The following is a 22,888-nucleotide window of genomic DNA, read 5'->3' on the forward strand; positions in this document are numbered from 1 at the left end:
TTTATTTGTAGATCGTGTTGTGTTTGTTTGCAAATCGTATCATATTTACAGAATACGTTCTGTTTATTTGCGAAGTTTTGGCACTAAATTAGCTCCATAGAAAACTCTTCGCTGACAGGAGCCCAACATTAAAGGAGCTGCAAGAAATTCTGGCAAGACCTGGCAATTTTGTTGTTGTGGTTGTGTACCCAATGTGACAATAATGAAAAAACACTAATGGGATAGTGTGGCAAAAAAAAAAAAATTGGGTACATTTTGCAAAAAAAGAAAAAAAAAAGTATGTTGGAAAATATAGTATGGTCTGATGAGACCAACGATAAACATTTGGGCCACAATTCCAATTGGCAGATAATTGGCATTATTGGCAGAAAAACAACACTGGTTTTACCAAAAGAAAACCATACTCGCAGTGAAGCATGGTGGTGGCAGTGTTATGGGCTGGTTTTCTTTGGTTAGATGTGGGGCTTTAGTCAAGATGGAAGGAATTATGACCAGTTCCAAATATCAGTAAATTTTGGCAACAATATTCAGCCTCGATTAAAAAGCTGAGAGCCTAGATCTAAATCTTATTAAAAATCTGTGTGGTGACCTGAAAAAGGCTGTGCAAAGGAGACTCCCTCAAATTTGACAGATTTGGAGCACCCTTTTAAAAAAGAGTGGGCAAAGGTGTGTCATGCTGACAGACTTCTACCAAAAGACGAAATGCTGTAAAAATCAAACGTGCTTTAACAAAATATTACATTAAGAGTGTTCATAATATTATAACCACATTATTTTAAGTTTTCATAAAATTTTTTCCTTAACTGTTTTTCAATGGACTTTGCACAATGCACAGATTATAGGTCACATATTTTTTATTTTGGTGTAAAACCAAGCTGTTCAGTTTCACAGATGATGTGTTCATCCAAACTCTTAATAGCTTCTGTTTTCTTGTGTGTGTATTGTCTCCATCCAATGGGAATCTCTCCGTGTCCCTGGAATGTTTTACCATAGTGCTTTTCCAGGTCTGTTTGGAATCTGCACACAAACCACTTCCAGTATGGGAGCTCTGAATTATCAGGGGTGATGCTCCACTCAGCAAATTTTCCTCCTGCTGTTTTGTATATTTTGTAATATACCAAATCATCTGTATCATGATGGGGGTAGAAGCGTCTATCACTTTGTACTAAAGTTGTACAAATATCAGCACAGAGATTTGTTGTATTTCTGTAGTACCATCCTATAATTCCATCTACTCTGTGGAAGGGGACACTGTGATCTCCATCATGATTTTCCATTGTGTTGGTGCAGATGGCTTTACAGAATGGACACTGAACCCAGCAGCACTGACAGAGATGTTCAATCAGAATCTCATCTGGTTTCTTTCTGAACTTCTCCATGTTGATGTCTGTCACACTGTTGATGCTTTTATGTTGTTCTGACATCATCTTTGTGAGACCTTCACACACAACCTGCCGAAGAAAATCTAAATCTGTAATTTCCTCCAGACCAGTGCAGGTTATTTCTTTTAAGCTCAGCTCATATGTTAGTGAATTCTTCAAACTTCTCAGCCACATGTTTGCATCACCACTGCTCTTCTTCACTTCTTCAGTTGTGATGTTCACAGCGTTCATCACTTTCTGCTCTTTGTCTTTCAGATTTCCTTTGAGAAGATTCAGAACCTTGCTTTTATTATCAGTGATGTATTTGCCAACCTTTTTTCTAATAAACCGTTTAAAGTGTTTCTTGGGATGGTTGATGTACTCCATGTACTTCTCAAAGTTCTCCTGCTCTGCCAGAGATTTCAGGATGTGTTTCTCAAGCTGTGACCTGTTACCATTAAATTCTGGCATGTCTGATCTCATCTGTGTTGACAGATCAATAGCAGTTTTATTGTAGGCTGCTTGCAGGATGGCTGGTACAAGATTGTTGCAGACAAGTTCACCAAGTACTGTTGTGGTTGTTGCTCCTCTGCAGTAGTTTTGGAAGACGCTGTAATATTGTGGTTTCTGTTTTTCAAGGTAAAATTTTACATCACTTTCATCTCTGAACTGTTGGTGGATTTTGGTGAATTTGGGATTTGCAAGGTGACACACATGAAGACAGAGATCCAGAGTGAATTCCTTCTTCAGCTTTATATTCTTGTTCTCGCTGTGATATTGCTCAACTCTGTTTTTGACCTGGTCAGTTATTTCCTGAATGTAGCTGTTCTTGTACCCCAGTCCTGTAATTTTGCTGCAGATCTTCTTGATTAAGTCCTCAGATTCTTGGATGACATTTCTGGTCAGACTTCTCACTGACTCATGTTCTTCAAAATACAAAGAATTTATCTCTAACTGACTGTTGGATTGAAATAAAGAAAAACCATTTTTCCAGAATTTAAATTTTTCAAGAAGTGAATTGTTTTCATTTTTGACCTTAGTTTTTTTAGTGACTTGTACTTCCTCCAAATGCCTTTTCTCTTCTTCGTGCTTGGATAAAAGAATGCAGTGTGAATAATCTCCTAGTCCATCTATCTTTGTGTAAATTTCCTGAGATCTTCGCTCATACACAGCAGCTTGTTCATTACCTTCAGACAGAATCTGTATGACATCCTCCCAAAAATCAAAAGGTTTTCCTAAAGGTGTGTCCTGTGTTAGATCAGAGACCCATTTGTTCCACACTTTATTGAATTCCTGTCTCAGTACTCGGTTATCAGTTTCTGTGCTTTTTAGTTGTAGAGCAAGTGCTTTACTCATATTGAAGAGCTTTTCATCATATGCTTTCTTTTTGTGATTAAAAGCTTCTCGAGCTTTTTGCTGTTGAAGAAAATCATTCAGGTTTGTTTTTGCATTTTTAACAAGATCTTCAAAAAGTTGTGTAATTTTGTGTTCAAATTTTACTTGCCATTGAATTAAGATTTCTTTGTCTCTGTCCTCTTCAAAGTAATGTTTCATTGATTTCTCCACTTCTTCTCTGGTCTTCTTCATGGGAGCATAAAGGTCTTTGTCCTCAATCTTTTGCAGTTTTCTGTTTTTAATTGTGTTGTGCAGTTTTTCTTCATGTTCTAACATGGCACTTCTGAGGGACCAGGTCCATTTTCCAAACTCAGTTTCTAGTTTCCTGTAGGCTGCAATCTCCAGTGTGTTTTTGAAGCTAAAAACAAAGTTCTCGTTCAGTAGAGCCTTCCACAGATCACTGATGCGTGATTTAAACTCTGAGAGTTTCATACTTTTAGACTTGGTAGCATTTGTGAAAATAGCACTCTTTAGCTTCTGAACATTTTCACTGTATGAGGGGTTTGGTGGAGCCATTGGTGGGCTGCCCTCCCAGAGCTGTGCAAAATACTGAACATCATCTTGTACATTGAAAGCAATAACATCACTGAAGCACTCGGCTTCACTGTCTTCCTCTTTAGCAGCTAATTTTGTCATTTCATCCAGTTTCTCCTGTAGACGTCTCCTGCCCTCCATGTTCTTCTCTCCAGCTGTGATGTCACCAACATTCTGATGGACAAACATACAGCTTGGATTTAGTTTGACCTTCTTCATTCTCAGGAAGGCCTGAACAACAATCTGAAGAATCTCCTGCATCTCAGCAGGGTTCTCACCAAATATGTTGATCAGAGTCAGATTTCCAAGACCTACAACAAATGTTGCAAGTTCATTATCATGATGGTGAGTGGATTTTCCTGCAAGCTCAAGTGCTCGAAGACCTTCAGTATCTACAATAAGAACGTAGTCACACTTCAGCTTCTCCTTCATCTCCTCTGATACTCTGACCAGCTGCATGAAGGCTCCTCGGGTGCACCTTCCAGCACTGACAGCAAACTGGAGTCCAAACATGGCGTTCAGCATGGTGGATTTTCCTGTGCTCTGAATCCCTAGAACTGACAGCACAAAGACTCTCTGGTCTCCCAGTTTCTTTATGAGTTCATCTAGAACTGCTGAAACCCAAATCAGAGGAACATGAGCAGCATCACCATCCATCAACTCCAATGGAAGACCAGATTTTATGAGTTCTGCAGCAATTTTGGGAAGATTGGAGATGATTCGTTCTCCAGATGTTTTTTGACTTGACTCATATATTTGACCCATCTCTCTGAAGATGTGTTCCAGACCAAATGTTGCTGCATTCAGTCTTACAGATATTTCTTCAAGTTCTGTTTGCTGAGTCTTCATCTTTTCGGATTTATCACGCTTCTTTTTGAGGTCTAAAACCCTTGTCCATGTTTTATTGTACTTTTGATGAAGATCTGAAAGATCATCTGAGGTTTGTTTGTCCAGTAGAATCTCGAGCCATTTAATAAAAAACGATTTTTCTTTTTTTGATAGAGAATTCAGTGAGGAAACAATTTTTTTCATAAAGGCTGATTGTCCAATTTCTTGTTGCTGTTCACGGATTTGTTTCATTTGTGTTTGTTTTTCACTCTTTTGCATTTCTAAATTGTTTCCTTGAAGTCGATGTGAGTCTTTGTTTATCTGACACCACTCATACCAGAGCTTCCCTTGACAGGGCAGGTGTGTTTCCTTTAATGTGGATATTTCCTTCCCCTCCAGTAGTTTTATTATCTCTAGTGCTGCTTCTTTTCCTTTCCTGCATTCAGGATCATCTTCATCTGCGGTGATCTCATTGTTTTTGTGTAAATTATCAAGTATAAAAACTGAAGATGACTTGGACAGACACTCTGTGATGGTTGTTCTGAGGTTTTCAGATATGTCTGACTGATTTCTGTCTTTTAGACCAATTCTGTATTTTCTATTCTTAATCTTACTGACACCTGATTGATCCTCAGAAAGGAGACAGATGAGTGGTTTGGGGCCTTTTAGAAACTTTTGTATCATATCCTTATTTCTTTCATTTTTAGGATCAGATAAAAGAACAACATTAACAGACGACATTTCAGTCAGAATATCCAGTTGTTCTTTACTGGTTTCTGTATCACCGTGTAGATTACAGAAAGCAACACAGTCAGTAAAATGATCAGTTTCCTTTCCAGATGGACAGTACCAAGCAATCTCCACAACTCCATCCATCAGTAGACGGTTTTTAATGCTGCCTGGACAGTGTCTGTGGAAGAATGTATCATGCTTCTTACTGATCAAGCTGTTCATCAGCTGAGACTTGGAAAAGGACACGTCTCCTAACCTGAAGAACACCACCATTGGAGTTTCTGCTTCATAAACATGCTGGGTTTTACTGATCTTGGTACCTGAAGCGTCAGTGGTTTTCCAACTTTTAATAATTTGGCGAAATGTCCACAGAGGAAACTCGATCTTTCCAGTAAATGGATTTGGCACCAGTAGAGGCAGAGCGTACCGACACTGAGAGAGTTTAGTCACTATTAGTTGCTTCAGGAATCTGTCTGAGCAGTGGAACACCGCCATCTGAAGATCCATGGGATGAATAGGATTTGTCTCACTATCAAAAGATTTAGCTTTTTGCCAAATAAGCTCATCAAATTCATCAAGTTCTTCTTCATCTGTATCCGAGGAAGGAGGGTCTAAGGCAGTGGCTTCTTCTTTGGTGGTGATGTATCTTGCTCTGTAATCCATCATTAACAATTTTTGTAGGAAAGTTTGAACCAGATCTTTTTCTTCACAAGGTTCTTGGCAATGAAATGAATGAGCTGTTAGTTGAAGAACATCTGAAGTTTTCATTTTTACTTCCTGTTTGTCCAGAAGATTAAGTGTAGTTAGAAGTTGCTCTGTTTTGTTCTTTTCTTCACATTTTGATCCAGGTTCTTCTACCCCAAGTTCTGTCTTTTCTTCCTGTAAAAATTTTTTTTGTCAATTAGATTTCATAATATTTTTAGGGCCATGATTCATATTTAAGGCTAAACCAGCCACTAGGGAACACAAGCCAGTGTATCTTTTGTGCCGGTCCCAAGCCCGTGTAAATGGTGAGGGTTGTGTCAGGAAGGGCATCCGATGTAAAACACATTGCCAAAACTAACATGCGAGTTTATCTAAGAGATACCATACCGGATCGGTCGAGGCCCGGGTTAACAACGACCGCCACTGGTGCTGCTGACAAACAGGGTGCCGGTGGAAATTGTGCTACTGTTAGTTGAAGACCGCGAGGAGGGAAACGTGTCAGGAGCCAGAAAGAGAGGAGTAAAGTCAAGAGTGTAGGACTGAGGGTGGCAACTCTGAATCTGGGAACAATGACAGGCAAAGGTAGAGAGCTGGTTGACATGATGCAGAGAAGGAAGGTTCTATGTGTTCAAGAGACCAAGTGGAAGGGCAGCAAGGCTCACAGCATTGGTCTTGAAAGAGGAGTTAGCAAAGAACGTAGTAGAGGTGAAAAAAGTGTCAGATAGGCTGATGTGTCTGAAGGTAGAGGTAGAAGATCTGATGTTGAATGTTGTCAGTGGTTATGCTCCACAGGTTGGTTGTGAGAAAGAGGAAAAAGAGAAGTTCTGGAAGGATCTAGATGAAGTGATAGAGAGTATTCCCAAGGAAGAGAGAGTGGTGGTCGGAGCAGACCTAAATGGACATGTTGGTGAAGGAAACAGGAAATGAGGAAGTGATGGGTAGGTTTGGTGTCAAGGAAAGGAACCAGGAAGGACAGATGGTGGTGGATTTTGCCAAGAGGATGGAAATGGCTGTAGTCAACACTTATTTCCAAAAACGGGAGGAACATATGGTGACATATAAGAGTGGAGGAAGGAGTTCACAAGTAGACTACATTCTGTGTAGAAGAGGAAACCTGACGGAGATTGGGGGCTGTAAGGTCGTGGTAGGGGAGAGCGTGGCTAGACAGCATCGGATGGTTGTGTGATGAAGAGAAAAAGAGTCAAATCAGAGAAGAAGACCAAATGGTGGAAGCTGAGGAAGGAGGAATGTGGTGAAGAGTTCAGAGAGGAGCTGGTAAAGGCTCTGGGTGGTAAGAAAGAGCTTCCATGACTGGGCTATTACAGCAACGCTGATTAGAAAGACAGGTAGGAAGGTCAGAGAAAAGGACAGAGAAAAGATGATAAAGAAACCTGGTGGTGGAATAGTGAAGTACAGGAAGCGATTCAGAGGAAGAGGTTAGCCAAGAAGAAATGGGACATTGACAGGACTGACGAAAGTAGACAGGAATATAAGGAGATGAAACGTAAAGCAAAAAGAGAGGTAGCAAAGGCAAAGCAGAAGGCGTATGAGGAGTTGTATGGGAGGTTGGACACTAAAGAAGGCGAGAAGGACTTGTATAGATTGGCCAGACAGAGAAATGTGCAACAGGTTAGACTTGTCAAATATAAGAATGGTAATGTGCCAAGACAATGTGTTGTCAAATGTGTTTCCCTTCCAAACACACACACACACCCTTCTCTGAAATTCCATCAATCATTCAATCCGCTATAGATTATCATATGTGATTTTCAAGTAATAGTTCACCTACAGATTTATACCTCTATTATTACCACTCAGTTGTGCTATTTACTCATTAACTGTCACTGTATGTGTTACGTTTTATTAGTTTAATAAACATTATAATTATTCAAAATTTTGTGCGTGTGAGTGTGATTATCTGGGCAAGAGGGTACTCGACTTTACGTACTTACTCCAACGGAATGTGACTGATATGTTATAAATTAGGTTTTCCCAGCAATTTGTCCTTAAAAAATGTCCCTATTGCAGAATTTGTCCTCTAGTGTGGTGGGGACCAAAAAATTGCCCAGGAAACCATTGCCAAGACCAGGCTACTGCCACTGAGCATATTCTCTTGTAGCCTCAAGATTTACCCTTTTCCCCTCATCCCATCATCAACATTGGAGGCATTCACCTCTATGATGAAAGAAACCTCAGGGTCAGGCAGTTTGAGTGCTGAGGCAATACCTTGTTACCACTTTGGGCAGTGACTTTTGAAGTACCTCAGTAATGAACTGTTGAAAGATGCCCTGTACTTGGGGAGGCTGGAGAGTATAATGAATGGTGTCTTCCACTCATTCTTCTGCTGAACTCTGATCAGGTTATGTGGATTGCACTGGTCCACTTAAATGAGGACAGAAGCCTGCTGCAGTGATCCAAAGGCAGGACTCATAAGAGACAGGGGTGATCTTAACAGTGATGGCATTGAGACCTTGGAATTTGATACTATGGTAAAGATATGTGTCCTTTTTCTCCACAAAATAACCTGTCCCAGCCAGGGATGAAAAAGCACAAACATGTCCCTGACATTAAATACAATATAAAGACAAAATAAAGACAAATAACCTATGTATAAGTTATTTTTTCACTTAACTTTTGTTAGAAATAATATTATTGATGGATATCTAGTGTACTTTACTACATTCTAATGAATAAGATTATTTTTAAATGAGTGTACACAAAGAACAAACTTCTTACCAATTCTGTTTCTGCTGCTTCTTGATAAAGGTCAGAGCTACAGTCTGTAAATAAAACATATGAAAACATAAGAAAAAGATAATCCATGCTTTACACAATAAACTAACATTCAGTTAAGCTTTACTGGTCATGCTGGATCTTAAGGCTTATTATGTAGCTGTAATTTTACTAATATTAAATTAAGTTTACTTAATGCTTCTTTTAAACCAAATGTAACTAATTTTCATTTGCATTTTACCGCCTGCCCCAAGTTTGTGTTTAAAGATAAAAAGGTAAAATAAACAGCTACCTTGGTTCTTCTTGTCTTCCTCTTTATCTTCTCTGAGCTTCAGTGCTGTGTTGAACATCTCAGCGGTGTAGCAGTGTTGGTTTCTCTCTGAGACCAGGCAGTTAATCTTCTCCACCAGTGTTCTCATCTCTGATTGGTTATTCATACCCCTGCTGCATGTGTGGTACCTGCCTCCACATTTATTTATCAGTTGCTCTAGTACACTGCTTCTCTTTAGATCATCTATGATGCAGTCACAATCCTCCTCACTGTCATACGTAAAGAGAATCATCACAAAGGGAAGAACATTTTCTCCAAACATCTTTTGCAGCCACTCGAGTCCCAGTTTATCATCATCTGTAAAAAGCCCCAGTTGCAGCACGAAGATAAATGAATTGATGCTGTTTTCATTAACTAAACAATCAGTGATGTTCTCCACAGGAACTCGGGAATCATCATCATCTTCATGTAAGTTAAGCATATTGAACACTGACACAACATGTCCAGATATTTTAGTTTCTCTAGGGAAGCAGGCCTGTAGTGGTAGAACATGCTTTGATCCTAGAAGTATATTTGTGTCTCCAAAGTGAACAGCAGAGGTGTTTCCAAACAGTACAATAGTGAGACCAGGGGATTCACTGGAGAATTTAACATTACTTTTAACTTGGGCTGTGGTACTTTCAGCTTGGAGTGTGGTACTTTCAGCTTGGGGTGTGGTACTTTCAGTTTTAAATGTGGTACTTTCAGCTTGAAATGTGGTACTTTCAGCTTGGACTGTGGTACTTTCAGCTTGGGGTGTGGTACTTTCAGCTTGGGGTGTGGTACTTTCAGCTTGAAATGTGGTACTTTCAGCTTGGACTGTGGTACTTTCAGCTTGGGGTGTGGTACTTTCAGCTTGGAGTGTGGTACTTTCAGCTTGGAGTGTGGTACTTTCAGCTTGAAATGTGGTACTTTCAGCTTGAAGTGTGGTACTTTGAACTTGGGATGTGGTACTTTCAGATGTAACATCATTCTCCTTAAACACAGACCATGTGATCATTATTGTTGTGTCTGATTGTGTCACTGCTGTATATTTATTTTATTTACTGATCTTATCTTAAGATATAATTAATAACAACTATACCCATAATGCACTGTGACAGCATTTTGTACGTACCCTATGTTTTTCTGGTGTTATTTGGATTTCCATACTGCTGGTTGTAAGAAAGCTTTCATGTCTACTGGGAGCTTGATTGAAGCAAAGAAACAGTTGTTATTTTCTGCCACAATTTAACTCCAAAATATTTATTTTAATGATAGTTGCTTTAAAAATATATGGTAATAAAGGATTGAGATCTACAGCCCTCTCTACATGTATTGACACCCCTGAAAAACATGAACAAAACAGAACTTATTCTTTGAAATTTAATGCTTAAAATGAAATGCTTAAAACACTAAAACAGTTGGGACAGAAGTGTGTTTACCATGTTCAATCAGCCTTCCTGTTTATGAGACTTTTTTATGCTTTGGGACCTGAGGACACTAATTGCTGCAGTTTTGCAGGTGGAATTTTTCTCCATCCATCATGTTGTCCATGATGCACCATACATTTTCTCTAGGAGACAGATCTGGACTGCAGGCAGGCCAGTCAAGGACATGCTCTCTATGTCTATGAAGCCATGAACTGCCTTGCAGAAATATCCATGCATCGCCTGGCAGCGAGTGTCTCTACAATTGGATTATATGTCTGTTCATCAGTTGTGCCTCCCACATATACAAATCACCCATGTTGTTGGCATTCCCACCCTGACGAGCCACTCATTAGGCGCTTGACCTGCTGGTGCCAGAGCTGAGTTTCAAACTCGTGAGTTCAGGATGTCAGCTCTGGTGGGCTTGTATGTTTTACCGCTGCGTCACCCAATTGGTGTTTATTGCCAAAAAGCTGTATTTTGGTCTCATCTGACCACAGAACGTGCTTCCACTGACAGTAATGTCTAGTAATGTCTGGAAAATTTTAGGCACTTAAGTTTGATGTTTCTTGACAGCGAAGGCTTTCTTTTGACAACCCTCCAAAACTCCAAAACAAAATTCAGTTAGGGAATGTTCTGCCCCTAAATGATCGAGCTAGTGTCAGCAAATGCCCAGCTTTGATTCTTGGAGATACTTTGGCCCCTTGAGTCATCCTCCTCAGTGTGCGTGCTATCAATATAATACAAAACTGTTTTAACTTTCATCATTATTGCCCTGATAGTGGTTAATGTTTAACGGTTTAGCCTTTTTTACTTGTAGTTGTTTCCTGATTTGTGTAGCTCAACTACATTTTGTTGCACATTATTGCTGCACCATTCACTCTACTTATCAGTGAGTACATGCAGTACAACAATAACAGTGGTGTAGATTAAATTACAAACCCAAATCAGAAAAAGTTGGGACAGCATGGAATATGTAAACAAAAAAACATTTAATTTGACTTTTATTTGATTGCAGACAAGGAGCCTGCAGGATGAACCTGAGATATTTCATGTTTTGTCTGGTCAACTTAATTTCAAATTAATAAACATCCATTCCTGCATTTCAGTAATTTCAGTCATTTTCTCACACATTTGTGGACAAACTGGAGATCCTCTGATCATCTTTGCTCATCAGAGACTCTCAGCCTTTCCTGGATGCTGCTTTTGTACCAAACCATGATTACAATCACCTGTTGACATCACATCATTATTTAGTTACTAGCCCTAACTTGCCCCATCACAACTGTTTTTGGAATGTGTTACAGGCTTGAAATGCAGAAATGGATGTTTATTAATGAATGAAATTTATGGGTTCAAACTGTCTGCAATCAAATAAAAGTCAAAGTAAATGTAAGGAACACTGCATTTTTATTTTATTTGCATTTTCCATACTGTCTCAACTTTTTTTGATTTGTGGTTGTATATTAAATGTATTATTACCTTTGTTCTTACATTCAGTGCTTCCTGCAGTCATGTCCTGGTTAGAATCTCCTTCACTGTCCACATGGACGTTGCTGCAGAGGGTTTCATGATCTTGTTCCTCTTTACTGCTGAGTTGGTCTGTAGCATCACAGTTATCTGTGGCTGGCTGAGTTGTATAGACCGGATCTTGATCCGTCATGACTTCAGCCTCTATAGCATCACTTCTGAGTTTTCCTACTTACAAAAAGAGTTAAATATTAAATAATTAATTAATTAAGCATGCCATAAATATACTTTCTTTCTGGCCTATTAGTATAATAAGATATTAGCTTGGGTAGATACTCTTTCATTACTATTTTTCATTACTATTTGGACAATCAATGTTTTATAGCATGATTCATTTGAGAAAGTTAAGCGCTTTGTGCTGGAGATGAGAATCTGATTAAGCCAGGTTTATGTAGCCCACAATACTACTATTAGTAAAATAATTTACCGATTTATTAAAGGTTGTATTGACATAATAATACAGTTATAATAAAAATAAAAATAAAATAATACAATAATATTAATACTACTACTAATAATAATAATTATAATAATAACAGCAATAATAATAATAGTAGTAATAATAATAATAATTTAACAATGTATAATTTTTTGCCATAATAATACCATTTAATAATAATATATTAATAATATATAATACATTAATAATAATATTAATAACAACAACAGTAATATCAATAACACCATTTTAAGGAGTTGGGAGGCTTATTAGTGACTTGTTCTTTGCTCAATAAGGCATAAATTAGACATTTATAAATTATTCATTCGCTAAGCAAAAAAGCTTTATTCACTGTGATCTTTATTAGTACATAATTGTGGTTTTGTCATGTAGAAATCACTTATAGTTGTATTATTAGTTGTAATAATGCACAATAAACACTTTTTTAAGACCCTGTTATGCAAATGATTGAGAATAAATGATCGTCTAAATGTACATGTTTTAGTGTGTAGCTGGCAGAACTTTGATTCGTGTGGGTTCTAGATAATGACGAGTTTATTGTTGTACAAGAGTTTATTGAGTTAATAAGTTACTAATGAACCAAGAAGTGTTTCATATTCTAAAATGAGCTTCTACACGTCACTAATTAAAAACTAAAAGCCCAAACTTAGAACTGAACAGGTCGATTTGAGTCCCATATTTACATACAGGATTTGAATTAGTCTGTAAGCAGTAGCCTAGTGGTTAAGGTACTGGACAAGTAATCAGTAAGTTGCTGGTTCAAGCCCCACCACTACGAGGTTGCTGCTGTTGGGCCCTTGAGCAAGGCCCTTAACCCTTAATTGCTTAAACTGTATACTGTAACTGTACTGTAAGTCGCTTTGGATAAAAACGTCTGCTAATTACTAAAAATGTAAATGAAGGATGCGGAGCATCACACCTGAGTAGGGATGTCCCGATCTGATCTCAAAGATCGGGATCAGGGCCGATCAAGGCATTTTTTAACTGATCGGAATCGGCTTTACTAATGCCGATTGTAATCCCGATCTTTTGTTTTACATCAGCATGTCTGCTGTGTGGAAGTACTTTAAATTGGAAAGTGAAACAAGTCCGACAGTGAAGTGTAATGTCTGTAATGCGAGCGTTTCATGAGGCGGTGGGAGCAGAGCTGCGTTCATTGCTGTAGAATTTTATTATTTATATGGTGTGAGAGTCGAGGATCACTCCGGTTTACAAAACAACGTAGTGATGCACTCGTTTAATAAAGAAATAAATACACAGTATATTCACAAATTGTCGGGAGCAGAACACTTTATTAACTTCTTCTGTTACGGTACCGGATACCGGAAGCTAGAGTCAAGCACGCTAGTCCATGCACTATGGAAGCCCCAAAGGGTCAAAACACACTCACTTCGCATAGAAACGTCCATCAAACCATTGTCACAATACAAGCACTTTAAAAACTGGCTTTCCTTCATAACAAAAGAGCCTTTCCATTTTATTTTGGTATTCAGGTTTTGCTGTAATGCTTTTAGGTAACTTTTTTTCTTATATTCAAGTTAAGCTGCTAGTGTATCACTGCATTAAACCGATTTTATTTCTTCAAATGTAAAGTTTAAAGTAAAACTGTAATTATCTCACTCATTTTGATTGATTTTGTAAAAATACAAAAACATTAAGCCAATAGCTTGGATGCAGCATTTTTCCCTTCAGCACTGTAGAGCTATTCAGTTGTTAAACATGTACACTGGATTAATGTGAATAACTGTAATGTACTTGAAGTGTGCACTGTGTGAACAGTATTATCTAGTTCTTATCTAGACAATATCTAGAAAATACAAGTATCGGTTTGTGACTCGGTATCGGATCGGGGTCAAAATTAATAATCGGGATCGGTATCGGGAACAAAAAAACGTGATCGGGACATCCCTACACCTGAGGCTTCACTAACTAAACTGCAAAAGCAACAAGGATTTTTTACTTATAGATTAAACATATACTTTTAGCCACCACATAGCACAGTGTATAATGTGTTCCTTACTAATCACAAACTCTACTTTAAAAATAAAAAACTATTAGTTGCTTTAAAACATAAAACAAACATAAAACAAAAGTATTTATAAAAAATATCTACATAGATCACAAAGGTCTTATAGCCAGTTTTTTGTATTAAATCCTGATTAAAAACTTCATATTTTCCATAGCTAAGTGATTTAATTTAATGTCCCTAAATATCAGATACAGTGGTGTTAACAAAAAGTATCAGTATAATACAATACACACCCTGTATATAGTTTATTATAGATAAAATCTTACCTGAACACTAGAGCCTCTCTGTGCTGCTTTGAAATGAAAAGAAGCCAAACAGGCTTCTGTTTATAAGACAAAAGAACAGGTATTCCCAGAAGTCACATGACAGCAGAGAACCAATGTTAGAGGTGGAGCTGGATTTATAAATGAAAGTAGAACACAGGATGCACTGTGGTCAGAGTCAGAGTCAGAGTCAGAGAGGTTTTTACCTTTGGTAACGGTTCTCATACATTTTGGGTGTGTTCGAAAAGCTAGCTCTCTCTCTACATAGGCAGCATTTTACGTCATCCTGTGCGCGCTCCCGAGAAGGAGGCTGTTCGAAATCTAGATGACTTAAAATCCTCACTACTGAGGTATCTTCATATTTCAATGTTATTTTGGCTCAAGAACGAGTGAGCATCTGACGCTGCCTTAGTGATCAAGGCAATCCCAGAATTAATTGTGTGTCGGCTGTTCTCTCTCACAGACAAATGAACATGGCTGACGGGGCGGAGAAAGGAATGGAGTTATTATCAAATGTAAATAAAATATTACTGATTTTTAACCTCTATAAATTTGTACCGAGTGTTTTTATTTGCAAGTTCGGGCTTGTCAGGAAATTTTACTGTTATCGGTACATGAAGTGAGGTGTTATTTTAACGTTAGCGTGCTGTGCTGTGCTACCTCAATCCATTGGTTTTAATGGCAAGATGCCATAAATGCTAAACGCGAAACCCATCGGAATCGCTGTCTAAGTAGTGCGTTCGAATAATCTGCCTTATAAGTCATTGACTTATTAGAATCCTCTCTACTGAGGCAGCTGCCTATGTAGACAGTAAGACAGCAAGGCAGCTCCCTAGGTTTTCGAACACACCCTTTATCTCAGTAAGTTACAAACAGCAAGTTACAACTGTTAAATTCTCACAGTTATTACATTTTCATGGTTATTAAATTATCATAGTTGGAGGTCAATGCCACCAGGAGCCCCTCTGCCCTCGCTCTGTGCCTGACAAGCATTGCACCACACCCTTACTAATAACTGATTTTACATGTATTTACAGAAATCAAAACTGACCCTGTTTTCACAGGAATTGAAACTGATCATGTGTTTAGGAATTAAAACTGATTATACCTTAAATGTAAGCGATTTCCATCAATAAATAAAGAAAATTCACCAACTGACAGAATTTTCTGCTCCCCAGGAATGTGTCTCAAAAAACATTTCTTGATTTTGGGAAGCTCATTACATGCTACAACTCTGTAAAATATTTTATCTAGTTTGTGGTAACCTTTGTGATTTCTTTGGTATCCACTGGTAATTGATAAAATAATCAAATGAAAAAATGTTTTGTCTATTTTTTATTTCTAAAATTTGATCAAACTAAGCATACACTGCAAAAAATGATTTACTTTACAAAATTTATTTACTTTTCATATATAATGAAGTACTTTATACAAGAATATTCTAGTACAGTCTTGCTACTTAAGAATTTCACATATAATTTAGTGTGTTACTAGGTGTTTCTTTGTAACTATTTGTGATCAAATACATTCATAAATTTTATTCTAAATACCTAGTAAAATTAACTATGTTTTTTATTTCTTGGATTGAAGCAAAGAAAAAACTGAAAACTTCTAGTAAATATTAATATATGTTCCACGCATTCGAATTGCCTGGCAAGTTCGGACATGTTTCACACACGGAGTGCAAAACGAGCTGCTGATTTTTTAATCTTCTCGAGTCTTCTTGAAGTTTTTCGGTTGTTGAGGACATTCTTTGGCCAGAGAGGACTGTTTTTTGGTAAGTTATATCTTTTTAAGATATTATATTACTGTGCCAGTTAATATTATGAATATTTAAAAAGTTGTTTAACTTTCTACACTATTGACTCCAATGAATGTTATGTAGTTATAATAATCGGGATAACTTGTTCCGTTTAATGAACGTGGGCTTAAAACGTTGGTTCTAAAATAGTTCTTTTGTCTCATGGTCTTTTTATACATTTTTGCTAGACAAGTGCACTTTGAAGTGTGCATCCTTATTCCCTCCTCTGCGTATGTGGTTGGAACGCACCCGGCTTACTCGCATGTTCTGCGTCTCTGCAAGCTGATGTTGTGCATAATAAATCAGTTTTGTTGTAGTTAAAACAGAGTCCTTTCTTGATTCATAGCACTCGACAGTTATGAAAGCCTATTTTGCTACTAAAAATAAATCTGTCTGAGGATGTAGTCCTGGGTCTTTTAAATACAAATGTGCATTATTAGGCGACCTGTGAGCAAACTTTAAGAAAGTAAAATTGAATTATAATATGTAACATAACTTTCTGAGGTCTACATAAACGTTATAATTACTAACTTATGTTATTTTTTTAATCTTTGTCTTAGGTGAAAGATGAGTTCAGGAGGATAACTACAGTCCACCTGGAGTGAGGGTTTCTCTTGCACTTTTACCTGCATCTATTTTTATTTTTTACTGCAAGTTTTCAGAAAAATGTTTGAAAGATTAATATCATTTATTTTGTCCTTACACTGTGACACTTGTATAGTTTGTTTTCCATTTACAGTTTTTACTTTTGTGTAGCGAGTGACACTTTAGAAAACACGCTGTTTGAAGGACATTTTGTCCACTGAACTAAGTTAAAAATGCATTTCCATTAATTGAGCAAAACAAATAAAAAAGTTTGACAAAAATGTTGTCTGTCTGTTATAGTGGCTCTTGTATATGGTAATAATTAATGTTGATTTGAATAATGTAAAATTATTTAGCATTTTATAATATAGCATTTTATTAATATATATATAATACAGCATTTTATAAGTCATGTTTAATGCTTTAGTGCTGAAATGTTGTGTAAAATCTACTAAGATACAGCTATTAAAATATACGTGAAGCAGTGTGTAGCAAAGTAGCTTTTACTGAAGAATTTCTAGTAAAATCCACATAAAATTGTGAGTAACTTTTACTTGAATATATGGTCTGTTAAATTTACAAGCAGTTTGTACGTGGAAAAACTTTCCTAAGTTTTTTTAAGTAAATCTTACTCCACATTTTTTGCAGTGTATAAAATGAAGTTTACAGTTCTAGGACGTGGTTGTAAAAAAAACTTAGCTCCAGTTTCATATTTCCAGACCTGATAATGAGAGGTGTTGCCCGCAGTCCTCATCAGGGGACATGTTAAAGTCTATCCAAAGTATAAAGTAACTATCTAGAGTATATCCATTTTCACACTCCAATCTGTTTATTGACAATGGCTGATCCTTTAGTTGTTTTCCAGAAGCAAGAAATAAAGAGTGATATTTGCTGATCAAAATTGGGTTAAAAAGGTTTTGCTGGGTTTTAAATTCTATCCATGTAGTGAGCTACAAACTCTGATATGTTTAAAATTAAATGCGTTTTGAGAAAATGAGCCACTAAACGAATCATTCTCAACAAGGGCAAAAACAAAAGTTTTAGCAAGAGGTCTGAGAAAATAATTTTCTTGAGTGCAAACACGACTTCTGGCTGCCAGACTGAAAGGTTTTATAACAACCCTTTCAATCATTTTAACATTTGGATTGGCTAATTAAACTAGAAGTCCCAGAAATTTCGAGCTCCCCCCTGAAGTCCCGAAAGAGGGTCAAATGACCCTTAGTCCGAACTGACGACTCTGATGGCTCCAATTAGCATCCTTTCATTTGTAAATGTGGCCATTGCCTGAGGAATCTGCAGGGGGGAGTAGAGCTGAATTCACACTAACGTCTGTCTAATACTTGAAAAGGACTAAAAACCTGGCCTTTCTGAGCCAATGGCCTTAAAGACAGATCTTTTACTTTTTTGGGTGTCAATGACAAAAAATACCAAAATTCAAGATTAAGTCAAATAATAATGATGATTTATTAATATGAATATAAGTAAGTTTACGTCTAAGTCTTCCTTCGGATCCAGACGAAAAAAGCAAAAAGAGCCCCCACCTCTGGTCACTCTTTAGTTTTATACCTTCATTAATTCCTGATCACGTCAAAAATGCTTATGTGTGTGCGCTGTCTTTTGCACAAAATGCTGAAGCATACAAAATCTTTTTCTGTACCCCTGTACATTTTGTCAAGACACAGAGTCCTGGGTCTTCACAAAGATCAGTTTCAGTTCCCTGTTCCTAAATGTTCTACACACATTTTGTTTTGAAGCACACATGAAGTGTTTTGGGAGAGATGTGACCTTTTGCTGCTGATCCGTGATGTTGTGCTGCATTATCTAGGTCATTTTGCCAAATGTACATATAGTTTGCAAAACATACAATCTGTTTCAAGTTTTCAAGTTTTTCTAAAATAATTTATTTATGTTTTTCTTTTAAAAAAAGATGTGAAAGAAGTGGGTTCAAAATGACAGACAAAAAACTAAACAAATTAATTGTGTTGATCCACCTCAACAAAGGTCTTGTAAAAGAGTGTAAGCAAAATAATGTAAGCTGCTCCTGAGTGTGTCTGCCCACCCCCCAGCTGCATTGTTGTGCAGGGGATATGCATAAGGTTGCTAACACCTTAGCAAATTTGCATGCAGCCTTTTGTGCTGTGGGGGATAAATAGGTGACTGCTTCAAAAGAGTTAGGTGACTCTCATGTGAGTGAAAAGAAGGCACGCAAGGAGAAACTCCTTCGGCAACAACCTTCCACACCCAGCCCTGGCAAAAGGGTGAAGTGTCAGGTCAACCATCGATGCACGAACAATTGTGCAACTGAGAGATGTGTTGACTGCTACAAATACACGTGTGGCAAATGTACCAGGGACATACCCAGGCAGTGCCAGGTATGTTCCGACAGTGCAGACAGACTGCTGAGTGAGTGCTGAAATGCTAGTCACACAAGAAGGACATGCCACTCACACACACACACACACAGCCCCCCACTGCAGCCTATTGTAAATATGTGTGGAATTGTTTTATTCCTTGTATTTTTATTATTATTTTTATAACAAAAATAAAAAGCATGGAAACAAATAACAGTTGTTCTTTTGTATATTTTTCACACTGAAATTTCAGTCCTCTTGACTTAGACACAAATGCTTCTGGTCATTACTCACAGCTGTACCTTGCTCTAAAATTTCTAATTCTCTATTTAAAATATATAAAAAATGATTCATTGTTTCAGTGCTCAAATAAAACTAAACTAAATACAATATGTATAGTCTTTATATTATCAAATACAATAAACTGAATAGAACAAACTAAATTTAGAAACTAAATGGCTAAACTCAATGGAAAACAACAACCTCCTGTGGTGCGACAGTAATGGCCTTATTTGCAGAACAAAAGACGGTGATTATAGGATGTTAGCTAAAATCCTTCAGGTCATTCGACCTGTCTCTGGGTTCCAAAGGTAGAAATGTTAAATGACCCCTCTCTGGGACTTCTAGTGACCATCTTGAATCCTTTTCTTTTTTAGGTAAATAAAAACCACATGTGCAGGTATTGCACTTCTGTCAATGTGATTCCCACTCTCCTTTTAATTCAAGAGGCAAATTTAGTGTTATAGTTTGATATTGTATACTTTGAGTAAATGTCTTTTGAGTCACAAAAAAACTGTACTCTACCATGGTTTATGGTTAATAAAATTCATCTTGGATTGCACCGCTGGTTTTAAGCTTCGGCAATGTTAACAATGTCTTCATCCGGAACCCATGAATTAAACTCGTCAGGCCATCTAACCCATTTTACTAAGCACTTTTTTTCTGTCAAGTTTGTATCTACTTTAAAGGCTTTGTCTTTTTCTACAATAATCTGTAGTAGCTGAACCTCGTAAAACGTCCCGTTAATTTTTACTTTTTAATACTCTTACATATGCATATTTGACAGTACGTCTATACACGTCAACATCAATTTTACATTTTTGTTGTTCTTTGATAAACTAGTCATATTAACTGAATCAGCTTGCCATTGTTCATCAATATTTTTCACAAAAACTGTTTCATTTAAATTTTACCCATATAGGTTTATGCAGTGCACATGCATCTTAAGTAGCCAGCCAGTTTTTTATCTTTCTATCATTGACTCGTTTTGCTACATCCGCTCTTTGTAAATTTCTAACCCTGCCATTACAACCGGGGTCAGTGGTTGTGTAATAAATATTTTTCAGCAACAGCTCAGTCATTCTGAAATAACACAACAGGAATGATTAACAATAGGTGGGAAAGAACCATTTATTGTTATGGTTTTAATAACATAAAGTACATTAACTTTTGTAGTTTACAAACATATTTAAAATAATCATCATGTCTAGTAAAATGTTTCTTTTGTTGACTTCAATCACGTTGTGTAGCAGAGTGACCCACTCAGTCCTCAGACTTTGAATTGAAGACGCTACATTTAAGGTTTTCCACGTGTGCGTTGAGTCGGCAGGTTCCAGAGATTAATAAAAGTTCTACAAATCGGTAAAGTCCTCATACATTTGTTTACTGCATAGTGTTTTTTTTCCCCCCTTGACTTCATTTAGAACGGATCTGATTTATGGTCATTCTAAGTTTAGCAGTGCCATGAATTTTTGTTTCCAGGGATGGTTTTCGTTCGATTCCGCACAGTTTCAGAGCTTTAGCCAGTGTGTATTTCAACCAGGGTTTCTTTCAACCAAGTTTCTTCCTTAATCTGCTGGCATTCAGATGCAAACAGTATGTGTCAGGATCAAACAGACACGTTTGTTAAAGTTGACTTGGGTGATTCGTCGCTCATCCGCTGCAACTGTTCGTCATATTTTCTTCAATAATTCTGTATAACAGGTCTTCAATTACTGCACGGATGATAGCCAATACAGTAGTGCTTATACACTCGTCAGCTTTATCCGGCACGGGGGTCAGGTAGCTTTCAGTCGGGAACTGAATGTGTTCATAACAATACAGGATTTGTTTTTAAATCATATATGGTGTGTGTGTGTGTGTGTGTGTGTGTGTGTGTGTGTGTGTGATGTGTGTCTGCCATCATTACCTTTTCACACCCCATATGTGTGATGGCTGATTTGATGGATTTAACAAATGCAACATGTGTTTTTAATTAAATATTCATCTTTCTAGCAACTTTTAACCCTTACCCCATGATTTGAAGCCCCCGGGCAGAGTGACAACTCTGACCTAATAACGTTATCAGAATTGCTGACATCAACTTCTGAACATTTGATGACTTACACATTTTTTTGGTCTGTGCCATCATTCCCCCTTTAGTTATCCTGGCTTTTAGAAAATAATTTAAATATAGTAGAAAAAGCTGCTTTAACAGCAAACTCTCTATAGCTTGTTTTTTAGTGTATTGTCTCCATCCAGTGGGAATCTCTCCATAGTCCCAAAATGTTTTACCATAGTACTTTTCCAGGTCTGTTTGGAATCTGAGCTCTGAATTATCAGGAGTGATGCTCCACTTAGCGAATTTTCCTCCTGCTCTTTTGTAGATTTTGTAATGTACCAAATCATCTGTACCGTAATGGGGATGGAACTGTTTATCACTTGGTACTAAAGTTGTACAAATATCAGGATTTAGAATTGTTGTCATTTTGTAGGAACATCCTGTGATTCCATTTACTCTGTGGAAGGGGACACTGTGATCTCCATCATGATTCTCCATTGTGTTGGTGCAGATGGCTTTACAGAATGGACACTGAGCCCAGCAGCACTGACAGAGATGTTTAATCAGAATCTCATCTGGTTTCTTCCTGAACTTTTTGATGTCTGTTACACTGTTGAAGCTTTTCTGTTGTTGTGTTGAAACTTCTGAAAGTTGAAACTTAAATTCTGGCATGTCTGATCTCATCTGTGTTGTGGTTGTTGCTCCTTTGCCCTTAAAAGCTAAAATCTCCTTTTAAAGCTAAAAACAAAGCTCTCGTACAGTAGAGCCGTCCACAGATCACTGATGTGTGATTTAAACTCTGAGAGTTTCATACTATGAGACTTGTAGCTTTTGTGAAAATGTCTCTCTTTAGCTTCTGAACATTTTCACTGTATGAGGGGTTTGGTGGAGCCATTGGTGGGCTGCCCTCCCAGAGCTGTGCAAAATACTGTACATCATGTTGTACATTGAAAGCAATAACATCACTGAAGCACTCAGCTTCACTGTCTTCTTCTATAGCAGCTAATTTTGTCATTTCATCCAGTTTTTCCTGTAGATGTCTCCTACCCTCCATGTTCTTCTCTCCAGCTGTGATGTCACCAACATTTTGATGGACAAACATACCTTCTTCATTCTCAGGGTGGAGTGTGGTACATTCAGCTTGGGGTGTGATACTTTTAGCTTGGAGTGTGGTACTTTTAGCCTGAGGTGTGGTACTTTTAGCTTGAAGTGTGGTACATTTAGCTTGGACTGTAATACTTTAGCTTGTGGTATGGTACTTTTAGCTTTGGGTGTGGTACCTGTATTTTAGGGTGTGGTACTTTTAGCCTAAAGTAAGGTATTTTTAGCATAAGGTGTGGTACATATAGCTTGGGATGTGATGAATTTTTCTTGAGGTGTGGTACTTTCAGCTTAAAGTATGAGACATTTATCTTGAAGTGTGGACATTTCAGCTTGGAGCGTGGTACTTTTAGCTTGGAGCGTGGTACTTTTAGCTTGGGGTGTGGTACTTTTAGCTTGGGGTGTGGTACTTTTAGTTTGGGATGTAGTACTGAAAGCTTG

The 22,888-nt window shown here is 37.5% G+C and overlaps 1 protein-coding gene across 1 annotated transcript; it reads right to left on the reverse strand.

Annotated features, from left to right (window-relative positions):
* Positions 1 to 847: 847 nt before the first annotated feature.
* LOC134302483 (interferon-induced very large GTPase 1-like) lies at positions 848 to 22,018 on the reverse strand. The gene is made up of 6 exons (XM_062987600.1): positions 21,580 to 22,018; positions 11,490 to 11,705; positions 8,581 to 9,243; positions 8,292 to 8,335; positions 4,189 to 5,729; positions 848 to 4,131 (listed from the first exon to the last, which is right to left on the reverse strand). Exons 1-6 carry the CDS (start codon positions 22,016 to 22,018, stop codon positions 855 to 857), a joined length of 6,180 nt encoding a protein of 2,059 aa, XP_062843670.1. The 3' UTR covers positions 848 to 854.
* Positions 22,019 to 22,888: the final 870 nt, after the last annotated feature.

This window comes from Trichomycterus rosablanca, chromosome 2 (assembly GCF_030014385.1).
Source record: "Trichomycterus rosablanca isolate fTriRos1 chromosome 2, fTriRos1.hap1, whole genome shotgun sequence".
Taxonomy (NCBI): domain Eukaryota; kingdom Metazoa; phylum Chordata; class Actinopteri; order Siluriformes; family Trichomycteridae; genus Trichomycterus; species Trichomycterus rosablanca.